Genomic DNA, 24,317 nt, shown 5'->3' with positions numbered 1-24,317 from the left:
GACTGTGTATTGCTGCCATAGCGGCTCCAGAGTTGTGGATGTCAATATTGAATGTGGACTGATTGTGTTTGTCTACCAAATGGCACCCTATTCCCTATATAGTGCACTACCTTTGACCAGCTGTGGTCAGAATTAGTGCACTACATAGGGATAAGGGTGCTATTTGGGATGCAAAATGACTGTTGTTATAACAAGGAATAAATTACTTGTGGAACCAAGTCTCCTTTGCTGGGAGCTGAGGGCACCTTCAAGAACATAGATGTCCTTAAATGTATTTTCCCTCTTCAACTGAGCGACGCCAGATGACCGGAAAAGGACCCTCATCTCTCTGATACGTTGACAATGTGTCAGTCAGACACATTAAATGACAAATAGCTTATTCTATGTGGGTGTCGTTGAGTCCACTTAGCCTACAGAGGCCATGCATAGTGGTTCTTAATGGAAGAACAATCTCTGTGAATGGATTGGATTCTTATAACCCATGATAATAATATTTATAACTCTATCTTTTTGCCAGCCCGTCTGTCTGTCTGTCTTTGACTTTCTCTGCCAGTCTGTGTCTGCCTGTCTGCCTGTCTGTCTCTTTCTTTCTCTCTCAACTTGAATTACAATATTTCTCATGTTCAGCTGAATAAAATAGATGCAGCATGAGCATCCTTCAATCACAGTCCAGTAGTTGATATGTACACTTGTCTAGGTGTGTCTGTGAGCACAGCACCGCTGGAGTAGGCTATAACCTATGTTAACATTATTACAGTATGAACAAAGGATATGTGGCAATTCCATATGAGCAGTGATGTGGCATCACTGGTATATACTCTACACCTACATGTCATGCCAGGAAAGTATTGTTACCTACCCACTTTACCCAGAAGCTCTCATGTTTTGTAAATATATTGAAAAAAAAATGTTTGTAAATCAACACTAACGCTTATTTAATCTAAGCTAAATAAAAGGAGGATTTTACAAATAAAAGCATTTGGGCTGGCATTACAGAAAGTAACGAATCGGCACAATAGTTTAATTTGTTTGTTATCATGCCAACAGAGTGAGGTGGAGAGATGCAGTAACAGTAGCTTGATAGAGAGAGGCAGTATCAGTAGCTTGATAGAGAGAGGCAGTATCAGTAGCTTGATAGAGAGAGGCAGTAACAGTAGCTTGTTAGAGAGAGGCAGTAACAGTAGCTAGCTACATTCCAGGCACCTGCTACGCTAATTATCATAACAGGCATTTACTCAAAATCTGTTTCATACATCTTAGTTTATCTGCACATCCCGGTTGTGAGATGAACATGCCATAGCTACAACATTTGAAGGTAAGAGGGAAATAACTAGCCAATAACGTTAGCTATTAGCGAGCTAGTTGTTAGCTCTGGTCCAGGGCATTACGTGTGGCATTATGCAGCAAGAGCCTTCTTCAATGGCCTGAATCTTTTTTCACGCGTTGTTTAGTGACTGGTTTCAATATAGCTACTTTAAGTAAATATGTTGCTGAAGTGCTGACGCACTTTTCTCTGTATGCTCTAGCTACCGCCACACTAGCTCATGCGAATGCGCTGGATCTGCAATATGGGCTGTATCCGACGTATGCCCTTGGACCAGAGTTAGTTAAAGAAAAAATTTCTGGTGTTTTCAAAAGCAAACACGTTTGTCTCATTTATGCTCACAGTTAACTGGCTAACATTAACTATTAAGATCTACGTATCTAGTTTACTAGCTAGATATCTAATTACAGCATTAGTTAGCCTGCCAGTTTAAGACACCTGCCTAATCTCAAATGGGTCTGTTGTTTCAAAGCTAGCTAACATTAGTTGCTAGCAAAATTGTATTTGTTTCTCAACAAGCTCGCTAGTTATATATTTTCTCATCATGACCTATTTCTCATAGCTCAGTGTTGTCATCTCACTGTCAACAGACATCAACTTTATTTTCCACTTCTACAGGGTATCAAAGTCAAGTGGTTTATCTAGCTAGTTAAAACAACACTAGCCCTTAGTGACTCTCAGTTCCATGACATTACATCTAACCCTTGGTCATGACTCTCAGTTCCATTACATTACATCTAACCCTTGGTAATGACTCAGTTCCATGACATTACATCTAACCCTTGGTCATGACTCAGTTCCATTACATTACATCTAACCCTTGGTCATGACTCAGTTCCATTACATTGGTCATGACTCTCAGTTCCATGACTCTCAGTTCCATTACATTACATCTAACCTTTGGTCAAGACTCTCAGTCCCATTACATTACATCTAACCCTTGGTCATGACTCAGTTCCATTACATTGGTCATGACTCTCAGTTCCATTACATTGGTCATGACTCTCAGTTCCATGACTCTCAGTTCCATTACATTACATCTAACCTTTGGTCAAGACTCTCAGTTCCATTACATTACATCTAACCCTTGGTCATGACTCAGTTCCATGACATTACACATAAGAGTCATTGGAGGAAGATGTCTTCTGTAGGGGGGAGTTTTGTTAAGCGCCTTAACACTCGGGCTGGACATTAACACGCATTGTTTGCGGTATGGTTTTAGACGCACAATGACTTTATCTTTCATATCAGAGGAGAAATAATGTTAAATTGATACACACCTTTTAATAGGGTTGGTGTTCAAACGGCCATATCTACATGTTACAGCAAATTAGATACCTAGCGTAGCCCTAACACGTGTAGGCGTAACTCGGGAAGTGCAGCTGAAGTGTAGTTTTGTTGGATGGAGGCCGAGGCGCCCATAGCTGTACAGATCTGTGCAAAACTGCTAGTGTTTTTTTGACGTTTCTAAACGTTAAAACACAGAGTTGGGAATGTAGTTCACATTTTCCACTGACCGTAAATGTATATTCAGTGCAGTGCATTGGCACCATGTTACAGGTAGCTATCTAAAATGCTCCTTCATTAGTTGGATGGGTATGGATAAGCCTATATCTCTGTATGTACTCACTGATACCTAGTAAATTAGTGGTGAAGGGATATGCTTGTTTGTTTACACACAGAAATGGTCTGACTTTAATGGTGTGCTGGCGGATAATATTATGAAGTACAGAGTTTCTGGTGGAAGAGGCTCTACCCTGTTCCCTATGTAGTGCACTACTTTTGAACAGTCCAGTGCCCTATTGGCCCTGGTCAATAGTAGTGCACTATATAGGGAATAGGGTGCCATTTGAGACGCAATCTGTTTATGTAGGTGCAGCAGCAGCCCTCATCCTCCCTATCTGTGAGCTGACTAGCAGAGCTCAATGGTGCTGCTGGATACAATTCCCTGGATCAGTTTACACTGGCTGACTGACTGACTGACTGGCTCGTTGACAGACTGGCTGACTGGCGGTGTTGTGTAGACTTTCCACTCCAATAGCCTCAACAACAAGAAAACAACTAAGGCGGAGGTAGAGAGTAGGCCTTTTGAGCCTAGAATAACTGATATTACAGGCAAGCAAGAGACTAAAGAATAATTATTAACTTTGAGGTTATTTAACAGATTCTTCAATTATTGAATTGGCTCACGTAATGGGGAAACTGTGTTTGTGTACTGTAAGATGCAGCTAGTCTATCAGTGAGGAGTGAAGTAGGTAGCTAGTTAGACCTGCGTTATACATCACCCCGTGACCTTGATCTCTTTGTCATTCTCTCCTTGTCCCAAATGGGTAACCGTAGTGGGAACCTTTAGCCTATAAAACACCCATTCCTCTGAGGGATAAGACTGAACATAGTCCAATTTCCGAGTTAACAACCAAATCTTTTGCGTGCCAAACACATTTGTGTTTGCAGTTCCTGTTTAGTGAGAGCACAAAGTCACGCATGGGGAAGTCAATGACACACAGGCTGCATTCAAAATGGCATCCTGTTCACCTATATAGTGCACTACTTTTTACCACGCTCCACATAATAGTGCACTTGGGTAGTAGTGCATCACGTCTGTAGCCGTGAAGTGCTTTGAAAGACTGGTCATGGCTCACATCAACACCATCATCCCTGAAACCTTAGACCCACTCCAGTTTGCATACCGCCCCAACAGATCCACAGATGATGCAGTCTCTCACTCCACACTGCCCTTCCCCACCTGGACAAAAGGAGCAGCTATGTGAGAATGCTGTTCATTGACTACAGCTCAGCGTTCAACACCATAGTGCCCTCAAAGCTCATCACTAAGCTAAGGACCCTGGGACTAAATACCTCCCTCTGCAACTGGATCCTGGACTTCCTGACGGGCTGCCTCCAGGTGGTAAGGGTAGGTAACAACACATCTGCCACACTGATCCTCAACACGGGGACCCCTCAGGGGTGCGTGCTCAGTCCCCTCCGGTACTTCTTGTTCACTCATGACTGCATGGCCAGGCACGCTCCAACACCATCATTAAGTTTTTTTTTTTTTTTTAATAGTTTTTTTTAGCATTTTCCAATTAAGAACATTCAAAACAAAAGTGAAAATATGTTAGACAACAAAGGACAAAGTGACGGTAACAGACGAGCGTAATAAAAAATAAAAATTATATATACGGGCATACATAATACATAAAAAACATACATGATACATAAATCATAATAAAATAAATATTAATAATAATAATGAGACATTGATTCATATGGTCACCTGCTGTAAGCTACATATTATACATTACGTGTGAAACATTATATAAGAATTATATAGAGATTCAATCAATGTGGTGTGGGGGGAGATTCTCCATATAGTCAATAAAAGGTTGCCAAATTCTGTAAAATGTCTTTAACTTATTCCTCAAGCAGTAAGTGATTTTCTCCAGTGGGATACAACTATTAACTTCCGATAGCCACATTGCCACTGGTAGGGGGGAATCCGATTTCCATTTCAAGGCAATACATTTCTTGGCAATCGCTAGCAATATTTCTGTTAGCTTTATAGTATGACTTTGCCTAAGATTGGTGTTAGTATAGTTACCCAGTAGGCAGACCTCGGGGTCTAAAGGGAATGCAACCCCGTGGATTGAGGATATGGTATCGCATACCCCCTGCCAGAAATCATGTAGTTTTGAACACTGCCAAGTGGAATGGAGGAATGTTCCTTCATCTGAGCCACATCTAAAACATAGGGAGGAGATATCAGGATTGAACTTGTGCAGTCTAGATGGGGTGATATAGAGCTGATGGAGGAAATTAAACTGGATCAATCTGTATCTGGAGTTCAATGTGGATGTAACACCATCCCTGCATAGGTCACTCCATAGGCCCTCATCAAGATCAATACCCAGATCTTTTTCCCATCTAAGTCGGGGTTTATCTAGCTCAGGCAGTGTTAGTACTGACATTAGAGCATCGTAAACACGGGAAATGGTCTTGAGTAGTGGTTGGTCTGCATGGCAGAATTGTTCAATAGGTGACATCTTAGGTAGGTTCCATTGTCCCTTGAGAGTCACCCTAATAAAGTCTCGTAGTTGTAGGTAGCTAAAGAAGTCCCTGTTAGACAAGTGGTATTTCTGTTTCAGCTGTTCAAAAGACATAAGAACTCCCTCCTCATAACAGTGTTCCAGAAGAGTGATCCCCTTATCAGACCATGGTCTAAAGTTACTATTCTGGAAAAACATAGGGATCAATCTATTGTTCCATAAAGGGGTTTTAGGGGAGAGAAATCCCCCTCGTCCGAACAGCTCATGCAGTTTACACCATGCCAGGACAGAATGTATGATTAAAGGGTTGTCTGTGATGGTTTTTATAGATTTTCTGTCCCATTTGTAAAACAATTCTGCCCCCGTGTCATCATTCATCTCAAGCTTTTCAATGTTCAACCATGAGGGGGAGGGACCATTGTCAAACCTCTGAGCCAGAAACCTAGACTGAGCAGCCCAGTAGTACATTCTAAAATTGGGGAGGTTTAAGCCCCCTTGACCGTAATCCAGGGTCAGTTTGTCCAGGCTAACCCTCGGGGTTTTGCCATGCCAGATAAACCGTATGGTCAGCTTGTCAAGAGAGGAAAACAATGCTGCGGGCACAGGGATAGGGAGAGATTGAAACAAATATAGAAATCTGGGCAGGATATTCATTTTAATCACATTGATTCTACCCAGTAGGGTGAGAGGCAAGTCCATCCACCTACACAGGTCACCCTCCACCTTCTGCAACAAGCCGGCCAGATTGAGTTTATAGAGGTTGTTCAGGTTACCATCCACCATTATGCCCAAATATGTGAAGCCCAGAGGCGACCATCGAAAAGGAAACTTGTGCTTGATGGTATGATGGTCAAAGACAGACAGCGGTAAGATTTCGCTTTTATCGAAGTTAACCTTATATCCAGAGAAAGAGCTATAACACTGTAGTAGGATCTGCAAGTGAGAGAGGGAGTGTTCTGGGTTTGTTAGAAATAAGATAAGGTCGTCCGCAAAGAGTGATAGTTTATGGGTATGGGGGCCCACCTCAAAGCCATGTATGTCAGGGCACGATCTAATAGCCTCAGCCAACGGTTCGATGGCGAGGGCAAAGAGGTGGGGGCTAATTGGGCAACCTTGTCTGTTCCCCCTATAGAGAGGGAAAGAGGAGGAAGTAATCCCATTGGTAGCAATCCTAGCTTTAGGAGATTTGTAGAGTGATTTTATCAAATTTACAAAAACGGTACCTAAACCAAACTTTTCCAAGACGCGAAAGAGGTATGGCCATTCAACCCTATCAAAGGCCTTTTCAGCGTCGAGGGAGACTGCGACACTAGGTATTTTGTTTTTGTTAGCAAGGTGACTTATATCAAAGAACCTTCTGAGATTATTGGAGGACAGTCTATTAATTATGAAGCCAGTCTGATCTGGGTTGACCAACAGGGGAAGACATGACTCCAGTCTCTTAGATAGCATCTTGGTGACCAGTTTACAATCTGTGTTAAGGAGAGAGATTGGTCTATAGGAGGCGCACTTTAGCGGGTTTTTCCCTTTCTTGTGGATTACAGTAATCACTGCTTGAGAGAAAGACTCTGGAAAGCAGTTGTCTTCCCCGGCTTTTTTAAGTACCTCCATAAGGTAGGGGACCAACAGCTCCCTAAATTCTTTATAGAACTCTGGAGGGAAGCCATCCTCCCCAGGAGATTTATTAGAAGGTAAGGATTTAATGGCTTCCACCAATTCAGGAACAGAGAAGTTTTCACTCAGGCGCTCTCTGTCTTCCTCTGACAGGCATGGGAGGTTGAGAGAGGAGAGAAAGGAGTCGATCTCCGACAGATCATCGCTTGATTGGGAAGTGTAGAGGTCTTCATAGTATTTCTTAAAGGTATTATTAATTTCGGTAGGGTCGAAAGATATCTCATTAGTAAGGGTTTCTATAGCATTAATTGTCCTCTTACTTTCCTCTGCTTTCAGTTGCCATGCCAGTACTTTGTGAGCTTTCTCTCCAAGCTCGTAATAACGCTGTTTTGATTTAGTGATGGCCCTCTCAGCTTGATATGTGTTCAGAATATTATATTTCAGTTTTTTATTTACCAAAAGCCTATATAGATCTTTAGTCGGGCCTCTTTGGTAGGTTTTCTCCAGCTCAGAGATTTCAGATTCAAGGACATTCAGTTCCGCACCGTATTTTCTCTTCAACCCTTTAGTATAGGAAATGATCTGTCCCCTCAGATAGGCTTTCAATGTGTCCCAAAGAATGAAACTGTCAGGAGCGGAGGGTTTGTTTGTCAAAGTAAAAATATTGATCTGCTCTTTGATAAATGCACAAAATTCTGGTTGCTTTAGGAGTGTAGGATTTAGTCTCCATCTATATGCTCCGTTTACCTTGTTAGGAATGGAGATTGATAATACCAGAGGAGAATGGTCGCTAAGCAATCTGGGGAGATACTCGATATCTAACACTCTATGAAACAGTTGGGTCGATAGTAAAAAGTTATCTATGCGTGTGTGTGTCTTGTGTGGGTGTGAATAAAAAGAGTAGTCCCTATCCTGTGGGTGCAACTGTCTCCAGATGTCTAGACCATCATTAAGTTTGCAGATGACACAACAGTGGTAGGCCTGATCACCAACAACAATGAGACAGCCTATAGGGAGGAGGTCAGAGAACTGGCCATGTGGTGCCAGGACAACAACCTCTCCCTCAACACGATCAAGACAAAGGAGATAATTGTGGAATACAGGAAAACGAGGACCGAGCACGCCCCCATTCTCATCGACGGGGCTGTAGTGGAGCAGGTTGAGAGCTTCAAGTTCCTTGGTGTCCAAATCACCAACAAACTGTCGTGGTCCAAACACACCAAGACAGTAGTGAAGAGGGCACGACAAAACCTATTCCCCCTCAGGAGACTGAAAAGATTTGGCATGGGGCCTCAGATCCTTAAAAAGTTATACAGCTGCACCATCGAGAGCATCCTGACTGGTTGCATCACTGCCTGGTGTGACCGCAAGGCGCTACAGAGGGTAGTGCAAACAGCCCAGTACATCACTGGGGCCAAGCTTCCTGCCATCTAGGACCTCCATACCAGGTGGTGTCAGAGGAAGGCCCTAACAATTGTCAAAGACTCCAGCCACCCTAGTCATAGACTGTTCTCTCTGCTACCGCACGGCAAGCAGTACCAGAGCGCCAAGTCTTGGTCCAAAGGACTTCTTAACTTCTATGGGCTAGCGTCCCACCTGCGGGACACAGCCAGTGAAATATCAGGGCGGAAAATTCAAAAACAACAAAATGTCATAATTCAACTTTCTCAAACATGCAACTATTTTACACCATTTTAAAGATAAACTTCTCGTTAATCTAACCACTTTGTCCGATTTCAAAAAGGCTTTACTGCGAAAGCAAAACATTTAGATTATGTTAGGAGAGTACATAGACAAAAATAATCACACAGCCATTTTCCAAGCAAGGACATGTGTCAATAAAACCCAAAACACTGCTAAATGAAGCACTAACCTTTGACGATCTTCATCAGATGACACTCCTAGGACATTATGTTACACAATACATGTATGCTTTGTTCGATAAAGTTCATATTTATATCCAAAAACAGCATTTTTGCGCATGATATTCAGAAAATGTATTCCCACCAAAACTCCCGGTGAATGTGCACATCAATTTACAAAAATACTCATCATAAATGTTGACAAAATATATAACAATTATTTTAAGAATTATAGATAGACTACCCCTGGATGCAACCACTGTGTCAGATTTTAAAATAGCTTTACGGAGAAAGCACATTTTTCAATATTCTGAGTACATAGTTCAGCCATCACGGTGAGCTATTCAGACACCCGCCAAGTTCGGGGCAACCTAAACTCAGAATTAGTATTCGAAATATTCTCTTACCTTTGCTGATCTTCATCAGAATGCACTGCCAGGACTGCTACTTCTACAAGAGATGTTGTTTTTGTTCAAAATAATCCATATTTATGTACAAATACCTCCGTTTTGTTCGTGCGTACAGATCACTTATACAAAGGCATAACGCGCGAGCGTGGAACGAGAGACGAAAAGACAAAATGTTCCATTACCGTACTTAGAAGCATGTCAAACGCTGTTTAAAATAAATCTTTATGGTATTTTTAACGTAGAATTGCAATAATATTCCAACCGGACAATAGCATATTCATTCAAGAAGAAAAAGAAGGAACGGCGTGACCGCGCGTATCCAATCCCTTTGTTGCCAGGCAGACCACTCAGTAACTGAGCTCCTATTATCTGCCCAGTGACAGGAAAATGCTCAAACCAGCCAATGGAAGCCTTAGGAAGTGCAACGTCACCCCACAGACACTGTAGCTTCGATAGAGAATCAAAAGAACTACAATTCTCAGACTTTCCACTTCCTGCTTGAATTTTTCTCAGGTTTTTGCCTGCCATATCAGTTCTGTTATACTCACAGACACCATTCAAACAGTTTTAGAAACTTCAGTGTTTTCTATCCAAATCTACTAATAATATGCATATTCTAGTTTCTGGGCCAGAGTAGTAACCTGTTTAATTTGGGTACGTTTTTCATCCGGCCGTGAAAATACTGCCCCCTTGCCCAGACAGGTTAACAGCTTCTACCCCAAGTCATAAGACTCCTGATCAGCTAATCAAATGGCTACCCAGACTATTTGCATTGCCCCCCCCCCCCCCCCCCCCCACACACACGCTGCTGCTACTCTGTTTATTATCTATGCATGGTCACTTTCACTCTACCTACATGTACATATTACCTCAATTTCCTCGACTAACCGGTGCCCCCGCACATTGACTCTGTATCGGTACCCCCTGTATATAGTCTCGCTATTGTCATTTTTGCTGCTGCTCTTTAATTATTTGTTACTTTTATTTTTTACTTATCAATTTTTTACTTCACTTATTTTTTCTTTACTGCATTGTTGGTTAAGGGCTTGTAGGTAAGCATTTCACTGTAAGGTCTACACCTGTTGTATTTGGCGCATGTGACAAATGAAATTAGATTTGACTATATAGGGAGTAAGGTGCCATTTGGGACTCAATCATACACTTGGGTGATGTGATTACAGTTGATGTCTGAGTAGCCAAAGTGTTTTTTTCAACACATTTTTTTTTTTCAAACAAGTTTGAAAGGTTCTCTTTAAAAAAAAAAATCTTAGACCTTCTCCTAATGTTTACATTTACATTTAGCAGGGCTCTACGCTGACCTTTTTTTACAAGGAGCACGTTTATGCCAAGTTGAAAAATGTAGGCGCACACAATTTAGTGCCAGGGTTTAGTAGCACAATGAAATATATTTGAGGTATTAAAGCTAGAATTCCAAAACTGTCTAGGTGCACTGGTGCTCCTAGAATAAATATCCAGGTCACGCAGCTAAATATTTAGGCGCATATTTGAGTAAAATGGTCGCACTGTAGAGCTCTGTTTAGCCAAACTTGCTCTGCTTTATTTGTTACTGCTAACTTTCAATAGGAAGAGCATGTAGGCCTACTGTCTGTTAATAATGACATATGGCTATGTAGAACAAGGCCTACTGTCTGTTAATAATGACATATGGCTATGTAGAACAAGGCCTACTGTCTGTTAATAATGACATATGGCTATGTAGAACAAGGCTTACTGTCTGTTAATAATGACATATGGCTATGTAGAACAAGGCCTACTGTCTGTTAATAATGACATATGGCTATGTAGAACAAGGCCTACCTTTTATTTTCCTCCCACCATCACATTTATTTGATTGACTGAACATTCAGGCTGTCTTCTGGTAGGCCGTTCTGTTCTCAACCTGTCTTCTGGTAGGCTGTTCTGTTCTCAACCTGTCTTCTGGTAGGCTGTTCTGTTCTCAACCTGTCTTCTGGTAGGCCGTTCTGTACTCAACCTGTCTTCTGGTAGGCCGTTCTGTTCTCAACCTGTCTTCTGGTAGGCTGTTCTGTTCTCAACCTGTCTTCTGGTAGGCTGTTCTGTTCTCAACCTGTCTTCTGGTAGACTGTTCTGTTCTCAACCTGTCTTCTGGTAGGCTGTTCTGTTCTCAACCTGTCTTCTGGTAGGCTGTTCTGTTCTCAACCTGTCTTCTGGTAGGCCGTTTTGTACTCAACCTGTCTTCTGGTAGACTGTTCTGTTCTCAACCTGTCTTCTGGTAGGCTGTTCTGTTCTCAACCTGTCTTCTGGTAGACTGTTCTGTTCTCAACCTGTCTTCTGGTAGGCTGTTCTGTTCTCAACCTGTCTTCTGGTAGGCCGTTTTGTACTCAACCTGTCTTCTGGTAGGCCGTTTTGTACTCAACCTGTCTTCTGGTAGGCCGTTTTGTACTCAACCTGTCTTCTGGTAGGCCGTTTTGTACTCAACCTGTCTTCTGGTAGGCTGTTCTGTACTCAACCTGTCTTCTGGTAGGCCGTTTTGTACTCAACCTGTCTTCTGGTAGGCCGTTTTGTACTCAACCTGTCTTCTGGTAGGCCGTTTTGTACTCAACCTGTCTTCTGGTAGGCCGTTTTGTACTCAACCTGTCTTCTGGTAGGCCGTTTTGTACTCAACCTGTGTGTGTGTTCTCCTTCCAGATCTATGAGGCCTTCAGCCAGGAGAGCTCTCCCATGGAACAGGAAGTGATGCGCATATACTCCTCCCCCCCCCCTCCGCTGGACAACGAATCAGGGGGAGAGGAGGTTGATGACGAGTTTGGGGATTTCTCTGGGGGTGTGGCAATGTCATCCAACCAGCCGTGCCCCTCCACAACAGACCCCGCCTCCCCAACCCCATCAACAGTGCGCTTTAGTGTTAGTAACTCCTCCTCTTTCGCCGGAACTACCCATAGCAACGGAATCTCAAAACAGTTCCGAGCAGCTGACGACCTGAAGAAGCCACGGGCGCCGGTGGTGGACCAATCACAGCCCGCTAATACTGGGACCTCAGAGATTGGCAGGGTTCGGCCGGGGTCGGAGTTCAAAGGGCAGCCCTGTCATTGCAACCTCCCTGACCTCCCTCTCACCAATGGGTTTACCAATCGACATCACCAGGGAACTATGTCTGCAGGTAACAACTTTAGTCCTGAGGGCTGTCATGGAGTTGTTAGTGAAGTTTTTGTTGTATTGTGTTTTTAATCCTCGATTAATTTTTAATATGTGCTGTTGTACTCAAATGGCTGAGGCATCTCTATACGTATTTTAAATGCGTTCCAATAAAATGTATTAATTCATTCACCACAGGTCTTGTACCGGCTGGGCAGAGCTCCCCCAGCCAGGAGCAGGGGTTTGCAGATTTCTCTGCGTTCGCCGAGCCAGAGATGGAGCTGGAGCCCTGGTGCTGTGGCTTCACTCACAGTACAGAGCACAGGAAGGACGTCAGAACAGAAGGGACAAACCTAACCAACGGTTTCTGCAATGCACACTCAGTCCAGAAGGACATAGAGCAGATGGCCAGAATAGAGCCTGGCGGGCCTGACTCTCAATGTTTAGCAGAGCAAGGGGAGAGGGACTGCACTGGAGTCCAGCAACACTGTAAGCTAAGGGGCCACCCTCAGGACTCTGGCCTCTTAGCCACCACAGAGGTGCTCTGTGTTAGGGGTGAGGGCCTGGAGGAGCCTGGAGAGAGGGCACCCAGCATCAACAGGGATAGCACGCTTACACAGGACCCAGAACTGGGAGGGAGGAGGGTGGAGGAGGAGGAAGATAAGGAGAGTGAAACAGAGGACAGCGTCTCTCCTCTCCCCACCACAGTCAGTGGGTCAGTGAGTGAGGAGTTTGCCTCCTTTTGTGAGGCTGTGTCAGATGCTTTGGAGGAGTTTGGGGACTTTGGCGAGACGGTCTTCACTCCCTTGTCAATAGGGGAGGAGGAGAAGGAGAAAGAGGAGGTGCAGCGGAGTGACCTCAGGGAGGAGACCGAGACAAAGATGGTGGAGGAGGAAGATGAAGAAGAGGACTTTGGAAACTTCAGGGATGCTGGATCCTTCCCTAGCCAGGAGGACTTTGCTGACTTCAACCAATCGGAGTCCAGAACACAGGAGGGCTTCGGCGACTTTGACCAGGACTATTCTGAGGACCCAGGTCCGACCCAGGCGTGTGGGGAGGAGGTTGGACATGGAGACCTTCCCCTCAGCGACAGCTTTGCAGACTTCCACTCTGCTCCCCTGGAGGGCTGGGGGGCGTTTGGGGACCAGAGAGGTCTGTCAGAGGGGGAGACCTGGGCAGAGTTTGGAGAGGAGGATAGACCCAGGTGGACAGAAGAGGCGGAGGTGAAGAAAGGGGGAGAGAGATGTCAGGGAGGTGCTGCTGTACGAAGGGACAGTCTGCAGGTGAGTGGTCTTCTGAGTTAGTAGAGTGGATTTATATTGTGTAACACCGGAGAGACAGTCCCAGCTCCGACACCTCACATTTTCCCAACACGGCCGACACTGGTGAGATGAATGGTCAGCTGCCGCATGCTCAAATGTAAAGTGATAGAGCGTTGGGATTCCCAACAGGATTCTCCAGGAGTCTGGATAACGAGGCATCCTACAGTACTTAGTTGTCCAACATCTGGTAGAAATCCACTCTGACATTTGTAGTATGTTTGTCATAACCTCTGACTCCACAAGAATAATTCTGCCCAGGTGGGTTTTATTATTGTATCAATAGATTGTCACTGCAGTTAGCCTACAGGTAGTTCCTACAGGTAGTTCACCCCAAAATGAGTTTGCTGGAATAAGACAGTTCCTGCCAGTCTTCAGTTCGCTTCAAAATCAGGTAGATGGAAATAGTTAGTTTAAAAATCTTTCCCATTAATTGTGTTTGATTACAATGTAGTAGACTGCACTGTAGTAGATCTCAAACAAGCCTCGTCTCTCCCATTCAGGCCTCCGTGTCTATCCGGCTACAGAGAGTCCTGCAGACCAGCTTCCCTGCAGTGGCAGTCCCAGAACTGGATCAAGAGGGGGAGGAGACTGGGGTGGAGGGGGAGGAGACTGGGCTGGAGGGGGAGGAGACTGGGCTGGAGGGGGAGGGGACGGGGCTGGAGGGGGTGGAGACGGCGCTGGAGGGGGAGGAGACGGGGCTGGAGGGGGAGGAGATGGGGGTGGAAGGGGAGGGGACGGGGGTGGAGGAGGACAGTGGGGTGGAGGAGGACAGTGGGTTGGAGGTATTGAAGGTACTCAGCCTCAGGGCTTTGTTAGAGACTCTAGACACCCAGCCTGAGGAAGAGGAGTCGAAGGGGCTCAACCACACTACACACTGGTGAGAGAACCTCTAGTGATGAAGATGATTAAAACAATGACGATGATGGTGGTTCAGTGGAATAACAGCCGATAGCATTGGAGGCTGGCCAAAGCACTACTCTGCTGTATGTGACCGCCTCCTTGTTTTGCTTTACCCAGGGTTCCTAGGGGTGTGTGGCGGCAGCCTCAGGACCTCCACGATGCCGTGGGCCTGGGGTTCTATTGGGGCGGTTCCCATAGCAACAGGGCCCTGCTCCGCTGTCTGGGGATGGACACCAGGAACATGGTAACGGCCTCTTTTCAGTTTAAAGCTACACTCTGTAATTATGTGAATGGCTCCATGCATAGCAGAGTGAGCCACAGCCACCTCAACAGAATAACAGCAGATGTAAACAAACAGTAAGAAAATGGATGGATGTCATTTCACATGACTTTATAACATCTACATGTATAGAGCTCAGTGAATGACTTTCCATTAGAGAAACATAACTAAATAAAACATGAAGCCATCTGTCTATGACAACAACAGCATCAACGATGTAGTAAGTAATGTGTCTGTCTGTCCGTAAGCCCCTCCCTCCCCATATTACCATATTGTACATCATCTACTGTAAATGTGTCTATATATCCCCTTTACTATGTAGAAGTGCTCTGTTGTTGCTGTGTCTATAGTGTACATACTGTATGTGGGTTATGTCAATTCTTCATCTATAATATAATATAATGTTATTCTGTTTATTGGTGGAAAAGCAGCACCATTTCACCAGCTTGAATTCCTGCTACATGTAAAGTTACTTGGTGATTTCTGATTCTGTCTCTCCTCCACAGTTGTTCACTGGCCAGAGAAAGCAGCCTGTCATAGTTCCAGTGTTTGCAACCAGCCTGGTGAGTGGACTGATGGAGATACTGTTCTATGTCCCAAATGGAACCCTATTCCCTGTATAGGGCACTACTTTAGACCAGGGCCCATATGGACACAGTCCATGGTGGCCCTAGTTCCATTTCTGTCCCTAGATCCTCCCCCTAAGCCTGGGTACCAGTCAGTTTGTTCCGTCATGCCTCTCCTGGCCACTTGTTTTCAGGCCAAACATGACCAGGAGTTGACATGATAGCACAAACAGATCTGGGACCAGGCTACCTTCCCTTAGCCTTGTATGCTGATAGCCCCTTAATGTTCACAGATCTGAAAATACTGGGTAGGTGTAAAGCAATAAGATGATGACTCGACTGTTGGCCATATTGCTTTCTCCCTCTCCAAACCTTTCATCATGTGACATGTGTTCCATGGTGACCTCTTTCTTTCTCTGCCACTCCCTTTCCCATTCACCTTTGATTCCCTATCGCTCTCCCATCTCTCTCTCTCTCCCGTCACCCCCCTCTCTCCTCCCTCTCTCTCGCCTCTCCCCCTGTCCCTCTCTCCTCTCTCTATCAGGGAATGTTAGAGCCCACCAAAGAGCCGCTGAGACCAGCTTCAGCTGCGGAGAAGACTGCTGCCACAGCACAAGCACTTCCTGGGTCACAGGAAACCACCACCACCTCGTCAATACAGGTACAGAAACAGGTGTAGGGTGAAGTTGTCCTAGATGCTGATATGGGGTCAGTTTAGCATTTTCCCTCCTAATGGTTACAGTTAGAATTGGGGTAGGTGAAGCAGATCCTAGATCTGTACCTAGGGGAAACTTCACCCCGGAGCAACAGGCACACCACGGCTGTGTGTGAACATGTTACCAGCTGATAAACTCTCCTCCGTCTTTGTTTGCTCAATCCCTCACCCCTTTCTCAAAGCTCATTGGAGAAGGAGGAGGTCTGAGAGGAGGGACCTTGGATCCTCTCTTCTAATGAACTTTGAGAGAAGTAAGAATAGTTATTTCCTTGAATTCAGGACAGAAGAGGCAAGGATGTGACTGTTGGTAATGTCTCCAGACAGTCCTACAAGGATGTGACTGTTGGTAATGTCTCCAGACAGTCCTACAAGGATGTGACAGTTGGTAATGTTTCCAGACAGTCGTACAAGGATGTGACAGTTGGTAATGTTTCCAGACAGTCTGACTAGGATGTGACAGTTGGTAATGTTTCCAGACAGTCTGACTAGGATGTGACAGTTGGTAATGTTTCCAGACAGTCTGACTAGGATGTGACAGTTGGTAATGTTTCCAGACAGTCTGACTAGGATGTGACAGTTGGTAATGTTTCCAGACAGTCTGACTAGGATGTGACAGTTGGTAATGTTTCCAGACAGTCTGACTAGGATGTGACAGTTGGGAAAGTCTCCAGACAGCCGGTGACTCACATAGTATACCCAACACAAACAGGGCAACATTGGGTACTATATTTTATACTCCCTTGATAATGAACTTAACCCTAAACTCTGACCTAGGATCAGATATCCTTACCGCAGATCCTAACTTTAGCATTAGGAGGATAATGACAATATCCTGGACTAACTCCCTCCCAATTCCTCTGTGCTGTCCTCAATCCATCACTAAGAACTGGCCATATTCACAAAGTGTCTCGGAGTAGGAGTGCTGATCTAGGATCAGTCTAGTCTTTTAACTAATAATCAATAAGATAACAAGAACCAGGGGGACCTGATTCTAGATCAGCACTCCTTTGTCTGATGTGCTTTTGTGAGTATGGGCCTTCAAGAGACTTTGTTGAATAGAGGGCACACTACTGAGCCTCACTACAGTTTGTTCCTTCCGCCAGCAGGGGGCCCCCCAGCCTTGGTCCCAGTTTGACTGGAGCAGCAGTGGCCTTGGCGTCAACCGTCTGGATGGTACGTCCTCCCACTGAGCCCCCTACCTACAGGGCCAGAGGTGATGCTGCTGTACACACTCTCCCCCTCCGACTCTGCTGCTACCTGACTCCTGTTTCTCTCTTTGGTTCCAATGTCCACACCAGCATACTAGACTACCATTTATACTGAAGCAATGTGTTGGACATACTAGACTACCATTTATAATGAAGCAATGTGTTGGGCATACTAGACTACCATTTATACTGAAGCAATGTGTTGGACATACTAGACTACCACCTATAATGAAGCAATGTGTTGGGCATACTAGACTACCATTTATAATGAAGCAATGTGTTGGGCATACTAGACTACCATTTATAATGAAGCAATGTGTTGGACATACTAGACTACCATTTATAATGAAGCAATGTGTTGGACATACTAGACTACCACCTATAATGAAGCAATGTGTTGGACATACTAGACTACCATTTATAATGAAGCAATGTGTTGGACATACTAGACTACCATTTATAATGAAGCAATGTGTTGGACACACTAGACTACCATTTATAATGAAGCAATGTGTTGGACATACTAGACTACAATTTATAATGAAGCAATGTGTTGGGCATACTAGACTACCATTTATAATGAAGCAATGTGTTGGACATGCATTCTAAGTAAGTGGTATGCAAGTGTGGACTTTGGAACATAGTCTCTATCACTCCCCCTCTCTCCCCCCTCTCCCTCTAGATGGTACTACTCATTTTCATGACAGTCTTTCCCTTTAATTGTATCTTGTACTGTGGAATCCCAAGGCTCTCTCTCTATACGTCTAACTTAACCGGCTACCTCATCTGCCCTGTATAGAGTGATGCTGATGAGGTTTCTCACATGTTGTTACCCTTCATCATTGATCCAAACACTGTTTCTTATTGCACTGGGTGAGAGTTATTTCAGTATTAGTGGATGGAATGGGGCAAAGACAAGTCAAGCCATATAGATGAATGTGTGGCCATAGCCTAAAGGGAATCCCCCCAGTAGCTGCATTTTGGTTGTAGTAGAAATAAGCTCATGTGAAAAAGCCTGAAATCCAGACCTGTTCTGTACTAACATTCCACTCCTTGTAATTTGTCTTATGCCAAAAATGATGTTTGGCATGACATGGAGTGGAATATTAGCACAAACAGACTGGTATCCATACCAGAGCAAGCCAGGATCCTCTTACTAGTACCCAGGATAGAGAAAGCCAGGATCCTCTTACTAGTGCCCAGGATAGAGAAAGCCAGGATCCTCTTACTGGTACCCAGGATAGAGAAAGCCAGGATCCTTTTACTGGTACCCAGGATAGAGAAAGCCAGGATCCTCTTACTGGTACCCAGGATAGAGAAGGCCAGGATCCTCTTACTAGTACCCAGGATAGAGAAAGCCAGGATCCTCTTACTGGTACCCAGGATAGAGAAAGCCAGGATCCTCTTACTGGTACCCAGGATAGAGAAAGCCAGGATCCTCTTACTGGTACCCAGGATAGAGAAAGCCAGGATCCTCTTACTGGTACCCAGGATAGAGAAAGCCAGGATTATCTTACTGTTTTCTGTTTAAGCTGCTATTCTGTGTTTTCTTATATTCTTCTGTATCTTTACTTTTCATTTTCTTTGTAAAATAAAGAGGACATATATATTCAGTAAACTGAAACTGATCTTTACAATCACTGTGATAAATATAAAAAATACATTTTGATTTAGCTTGTATATGTTTTTATATTTCTTTTTAGATTCCCCCAACCAATGATGTGTTTTAAGGTTCTTTCAGTGTGGTTGCAATAAACACTGTTGTAAATACGTGAATAAACCTCTTTCTAATATATTACACCTATCTGAGCTGTCCTGCCTCTTGGTTTTCACTGGCTGTTCTTTCACTGCACTGACTACTTTCCTCCATAGACATGGATAGATGTAACACATCCTGGTTCAACATGGGCAGTGCCATTGAGGCCGTTCACCATTAGGAAGCAGTCAACTGGGTGGGAATTTCTATAGGATAAATAAGGATCACAGAATTCCATCCAGATCAGCAAGAAGGATCTGTCAATGAATTATACTCCTGAGCAAACATTCCATACCTGGGTGTGGCAGTAAATCACCCACCTTGGCCTTAATGCCTGTTCAGACAACACACTCCAGGAGGCAGTATGCAAACCCTTTCACTTTGTTTACCGAATGCCAATTAACTAGTTGAGGTAAAATGGAGAAAGCCCTCAATATTGCTGCCCATGCAGTCTCTGAAGCCAGTATGGCAAAGATGTAAGGAAGAGCACTCTATCCAACTCTATGCTGCTTTCCTCTGTTCTGTAGATTCTTATTCCAGCTCTATACTGCCACCCACTGTGTTGAAGGACCAAATGCTTGATGGTTTCTTCGCCACTTGCTAGTAGTTTGTACACCTTGATTTGGACCAAATACAGAAGTGCTATGGTTGTCTTTTTGTTTTGAACTCTAAACACAGTCCATAATGTGAGGGCTACTTGTATTAGCATCAGCTAACTAACTTCCAGAAGTTCATAGACAGATGAGGGAATGAGAAACACAGGTGTACAGTATGTAACAGTCTGGGGTGAAGTTTCCCCTCAGTACAGATCTAGGATCAGCTTCCCCTCCCCCAAACCTGAACCATTAGGTGAAGATACAACTAGGGGCATCTTCACCCTGGTTCTATGTACCCCCTTCACCTCCCTCCCTCTAGTCGCTGTAGAGAGCAGAGGTCCCTCAGGGCTGAATCTTCATATCTTTGGGCCTCTCACGCATGCAAACATACACACAATTGCCCCTGAAAAATAGCTGTTTGATAAATATTTTTGTCACTTTTTGTTGACGAAATGTACATTGATATGCGCACACTAAACAAGTTTACATTGGTATCTATGAACATGGAAGTCACATTGGTGGGCAGTGTAATTACAGAGTTACTACAGTGTCGGTACAATGTGTGTACATACGTATTGTGTGTATGTAAATGTTTTGTGTGTGTGTGTGTGTGTGTGTGTGAAGTGGTGGATACAGAGCTAGACAGTGACACAAGCAGCCGTCTAGCAGACAACCTGAACCACCTCATGTCTACTATGGAGAACAGCACTACCTCCACCAGGTCAGACTGACACACACACACACACACACACACACACACACACACACACACACACACACACACACACACACACACACACACACAGACACACGTAGAGATCAATAATTGATAATCAAGCATAATCGATTGGATTTATATCGTGCTTTGCCAGGTCTGAAAGAGCTTTGCATGGAAAGAGAGTAAACTCACCTGCAATCAAATGTGGCCTCTGTGTTTTTCCCATCTTAATGTGTTGTGTGTGTTTGTGTCAGGAAACCCCATAGGGATGAGGAGGACCAGCTGAGTGAGGAGGCAGCCAGGGTGATCTGTGGGCTGGCTGACCTGTCCTTCATGAAGGCTAAGGTCCTAATGTTCCCCATCACCCTCACACCAGCCGCTGGCTCTGGTACACTGCTTGAGTGATACACACACACACACACATAGATGGACACAAACACAGAAGACTTCTCCGCTTCAAAGCCAGAGTGAACATTAATGTATGCGAAGTCAATATGTTGATAATCAGGAAAATGCTGAAATAGTTAGTCTTTTGTTCTGAATGTATTGATGTATTTATGTTGTGACAGTGGTTGAGGTCTGAGACTGATCCACACTTACCTCCAGCCATCTGCCTCGTTCCTCCAGTGGTTGAGGTCTGAGACTGATCCACACTTACCTCCAGTCATCTGCCTCGTTCCTCCAGTGGTTAAGGTCTAAGACTGATCCACACTTACCTCCAGCCATCTGCCTCGTTCCTCCAGTGGTTGAGGTCTAAGACTGATCCACACTTACCTCCAGCCATCTGCCTCGTTCCCCCAGTGGTTGAGGTCTAAGACTGATCCACACTTACCTCCAGCCATATGCCTCGTTCCTCCAGTGGTTGAGGTCTAAGACAGATCCACACTTACCTCCAGTCATCTGCCTCATTCCCCCAGTGGTTGAGGTCTAAGACTGATCCACACTTACCTCCAGTCTTCTGCCTCATTCCCCCAGTGGTCTTACATCAGTTTCCTCTTTCTCTTTTCAAGATGGTGATTTTATCTTAATGTATTTATTCTTAATGTGTGTATAGTTATTCATGTCAATTCATCATAAATCCATAGGGATTATATTGTATTTAATATTTACATAACAGATTGGATATAAAAATATTTATATGATATATGTTTGTGTTGTTGATCCAGAGTGTGATTTCCTCTTAAATGGCACCCTATTCCCTATATAGTGCACTATTATTGACCAGAGCCATATGGGACCTGGTGAAAACTAGTGCACTACATAGGGGATAGGGTAACATTTGGGACAAAGCCTATCATCATGGGGTTAACTACTGTTAAAGAATATAATAGCACAAGTCTTAATGAATAGGGCCTCCAGAACCCTACTATTTCTGATTAGTGTCTAGGGGGAAACAGTTCTGTGTGTTCACATGATCTGCCATTAAAGGGGCAATACAGTATTGGTACATCATTATTTGTAACCTTTAAATGAATGATATATATAGCCATTGATTGTTAAAGAATGTAACGTATACATGCCTCATGAGCTCAGTTCAACTGTTTTACCCCATCAGAACCCATCAGAACCCATTGCTTGTAAATAATGTAATTGGTAAGTAACGCTGTATAGCTTCAGACAATGGTTAAAACTATCATTTTGATCTCGTGGCTCTTTAAATTTGAGTGGTTTAATTTCTCCAGCTCCATCCCTCAGCTGTTTACCAAAAGAATGTGGTAGGTGGCCAATTAGTAGTTTGAATCCCAGATTGCCCCTTTAAGGGTCATATGGTGGTGCTCACAGGTAAAGAGCAATATACATTGTTTTTGTTCCGTTTTGTGTGTTTGATATTTGGGTTTGTGACAGTTTCTCACAATTGTTCCTGCTGCCTGTATACATTTTCAAGGATGCCTTTGCACATTCTAAAGATATGAAATGAATGTGACCTATAGTTAACTGGTGCTGAATAATAAGATCTGTGGAGGAAAACTATAAGGGACTAAAATGTAAGGGACTTCCTATGGAAAAAGACTAAAGAGCCTATGGAAAGGTTTCAATACATTCGTTAGGGTCTTTTTAAACTGGTGTGAATGTAGCTATTTATTTTAGTGTACATACAAATAAAAATGTATTTAAGAAGGGTTACATGAATGTGTGGTTTTGTACTCTGTGAATGTCAGGTGTTACAGACACTTACAACCAATGATCATCCCAACCACCCAGGATGACCTCTGCTCTCTCTTGTTAAATCGTCAAAATGCTCAAACAACATTTGTACTATTTTTAATTCATACATTTTCACTCTCCCCACCACTTTCTTTTCTGACGTGCTGTAAAGAGGGTAAGAATATTTATCAATACAATTAAGTGGGTTATATTAAACCTTTTATTTTCCATTACTCTTAAAAACGAACAACTAGATTGACAGAGCATTGTTCTCTATAATAGCATAGTGATAATTAATAAGATGCTGGTCTACTGGTTGATATCTGGTTCTGATCTTTATTATTGATGTTTCTTTGTTAGAACAATTGTCTCTTTCAGGAATAATGGAGACTGGACCAGACAGTCTGTTTGTGACCCTCCTGTTTCTCCTCCACAGTTCACACTCTGAGTCTGGTAACTACAATGGTAATTCCCTCTTAGCCTGGTAACTACAGTGTTAATTCCCTCTGAGTCTGGTAACTACAATGGTAATTCCCTCTTAGCCTGGTAACTACAGTGTTAATTCCCTCTGTCTGGTAACTACACTGCTAATTCCCTCTGAGTCTGGTAAAACCTCTGCTAATTCCCTCTGTGTCTGGTAACTGCACTGCTAATTCCCTCTGAGTCTGGTAACTACACTGCTAATTCCCTCTGAGTCTGGTAACTACACTGCTAATTCCCTCTGAGTCTGGTAACTACACTGCTAATTCCCTTTGAGTCTGGTAACTACACTGCTAATTCCCTCTGAGTCTGGTATCTACACTGCTAATTCCCTCTGTGTCTGGAGACTACACTGCTAATTCCCTCTGAGTCTGGTAACTACACTGCTAATTCCCTCTGAGTCTGGTAAAACCTCTGCTAATTCCCTCTGTGTCTGGTAACTGCACTGCTAATTCCCTCTGAGTCTGGTAACTACACTGCTAATTCCCTCTGAGTCTGGTAACTACACTGCTAATTCCCTCTGAGTCTGGTAACTACACTGCTAATTCCCTCTGAGTCTGGTAACTACACTGCTAATTCCCTCTGAGTCTGGTAACTACACTGCTAATTCCCTCTGAGTCTGGTAACTACACTGCTAATTCCCTCTGTGTCTGGTAACTACACTGCTAATTCCCTCTGAGTCTGGTAACTACACTGCTAATTCCCTCTGAGTCTGGTAACTACACTGCTAATTCCCTCGTGTCTGGTAACTACACTGTTAATTCCCTCTTTCTGGTAACTACACTGCTAATTCCCTCTGAGTCTGGTAACTACACTGCTAATTCCCTCTGTGTCTGGTAACTACACTGCTAATTCCCTCGGTGTCTGGTAACTACACTGCTAATTCCCTCTGTGTCTGGTAACTACACTGCTAATTCCCTCAGTCTGGTAACTACACTGCTAATTCCCTCTGTGTCTGGTAACTACACTGCAAATTCACTCTGTGTCTGGTGACTACACTGCTAATTCCCTCTGTGTCTGGTAACTACACTGCCAATTCCCTCTGTGTCTGGAGACTACACTACTAATTCCCGCTGTCTGGTAACTACACTGCCAATTCCTCTGTGTGTGGTGACTACACTGCTAATTCCCTCTGTGTCTGGTAACTACTCTACTAATTCCTCTGTGTGTGGTGACTACACTGCTAATTCCCTCTGTGTCTGGTAACTACACTGCTAATTCCCTCTGAGCCTGGTAACTACACTGCTAATTCCCTCTGTGT

General features: G+C 43.9%; 1 protein-coding gene across 1 annotated transcript; it reads left to right on the top strand.

The window, feature by feature from the left end:
• The first annotated feature begins 1,050 nt into the window (after positions 1 to 1,050).
• LOC106560905 (uncharacterized) lies at positions 1,051 to 22,552 on the top strand. The gene is made up of 11 exons (XM_082972862.1): positions 1,051 to 1,315; positions 4,026 to 4,238; positions 11,924 to 12,395; positions 12,569 to 13,653; positions 14,193 to 14,569; positions 14,710 to 14,836; positions 15,379 to 15,435; positions 15,983 to 16,099; positions 17,257 to 17,326; positions 20,338 to 20,434; positions 20,686 to 22,552. The coding sequence occupies exons 2-11, from the start codon at positions 4,098 to 4,100 to the stop codon at positions 20,834 to 20,836; spliced, it is 2,694 nt and encodes an 897-aa protein (XP_082828988.1). The 5' UTR covers positions 1,051 to 1,315; positions 4,026 to 4,097; the 3' UTR covers positions 20,837 to 22,552.
• The last annotated feature ends 1,765 nt before the right edge of the window (positions 22,553 to 24,317 follow it).

The sequence above is a fragment of the Salmo salar genome, chromosome 01 (genome assembly GCF_965601325.2).
Source record: "Salmo salar chromosome 01, fSalSal1, whole genome shotgun sequence".
NCBI lineage: Eukaryota > Metazoa > Chordata > Actinopteri > Salmoniformes > Salmonidae > Salmo > Salmo salar.
The sequence above is the reverse complement of the archived record's forward strand: the minus strand, read 5'-3'. Positions and strand labels throughout refer to the sequence as shown.

Excerpts from the sequence above, each read along its gene's own strand:
- LOC106560905 (XM_082972862.1), top strand. The coding sequence starts at position 4,098 with ATGCTGTTCATTGACTACAGCTCAGCGTTCAACACCATAGTGCCCTCA. Across the intron at positions 12,396-12,568 it reads CCAGGGAACTATGTCTGCAG|GTCTTGTACCGGCTGGGCAG; the intron begins GTAACAACTTTA and ends CATTCACCACAG. Across the intron at positions 16,100-17,256 it reads CCACCACCTCGTCAATACAG|CAGGGGGCCCCCCAGCCTTG; the intron begins GTACAGAAACAG and ends TCCTTCCGCCAG.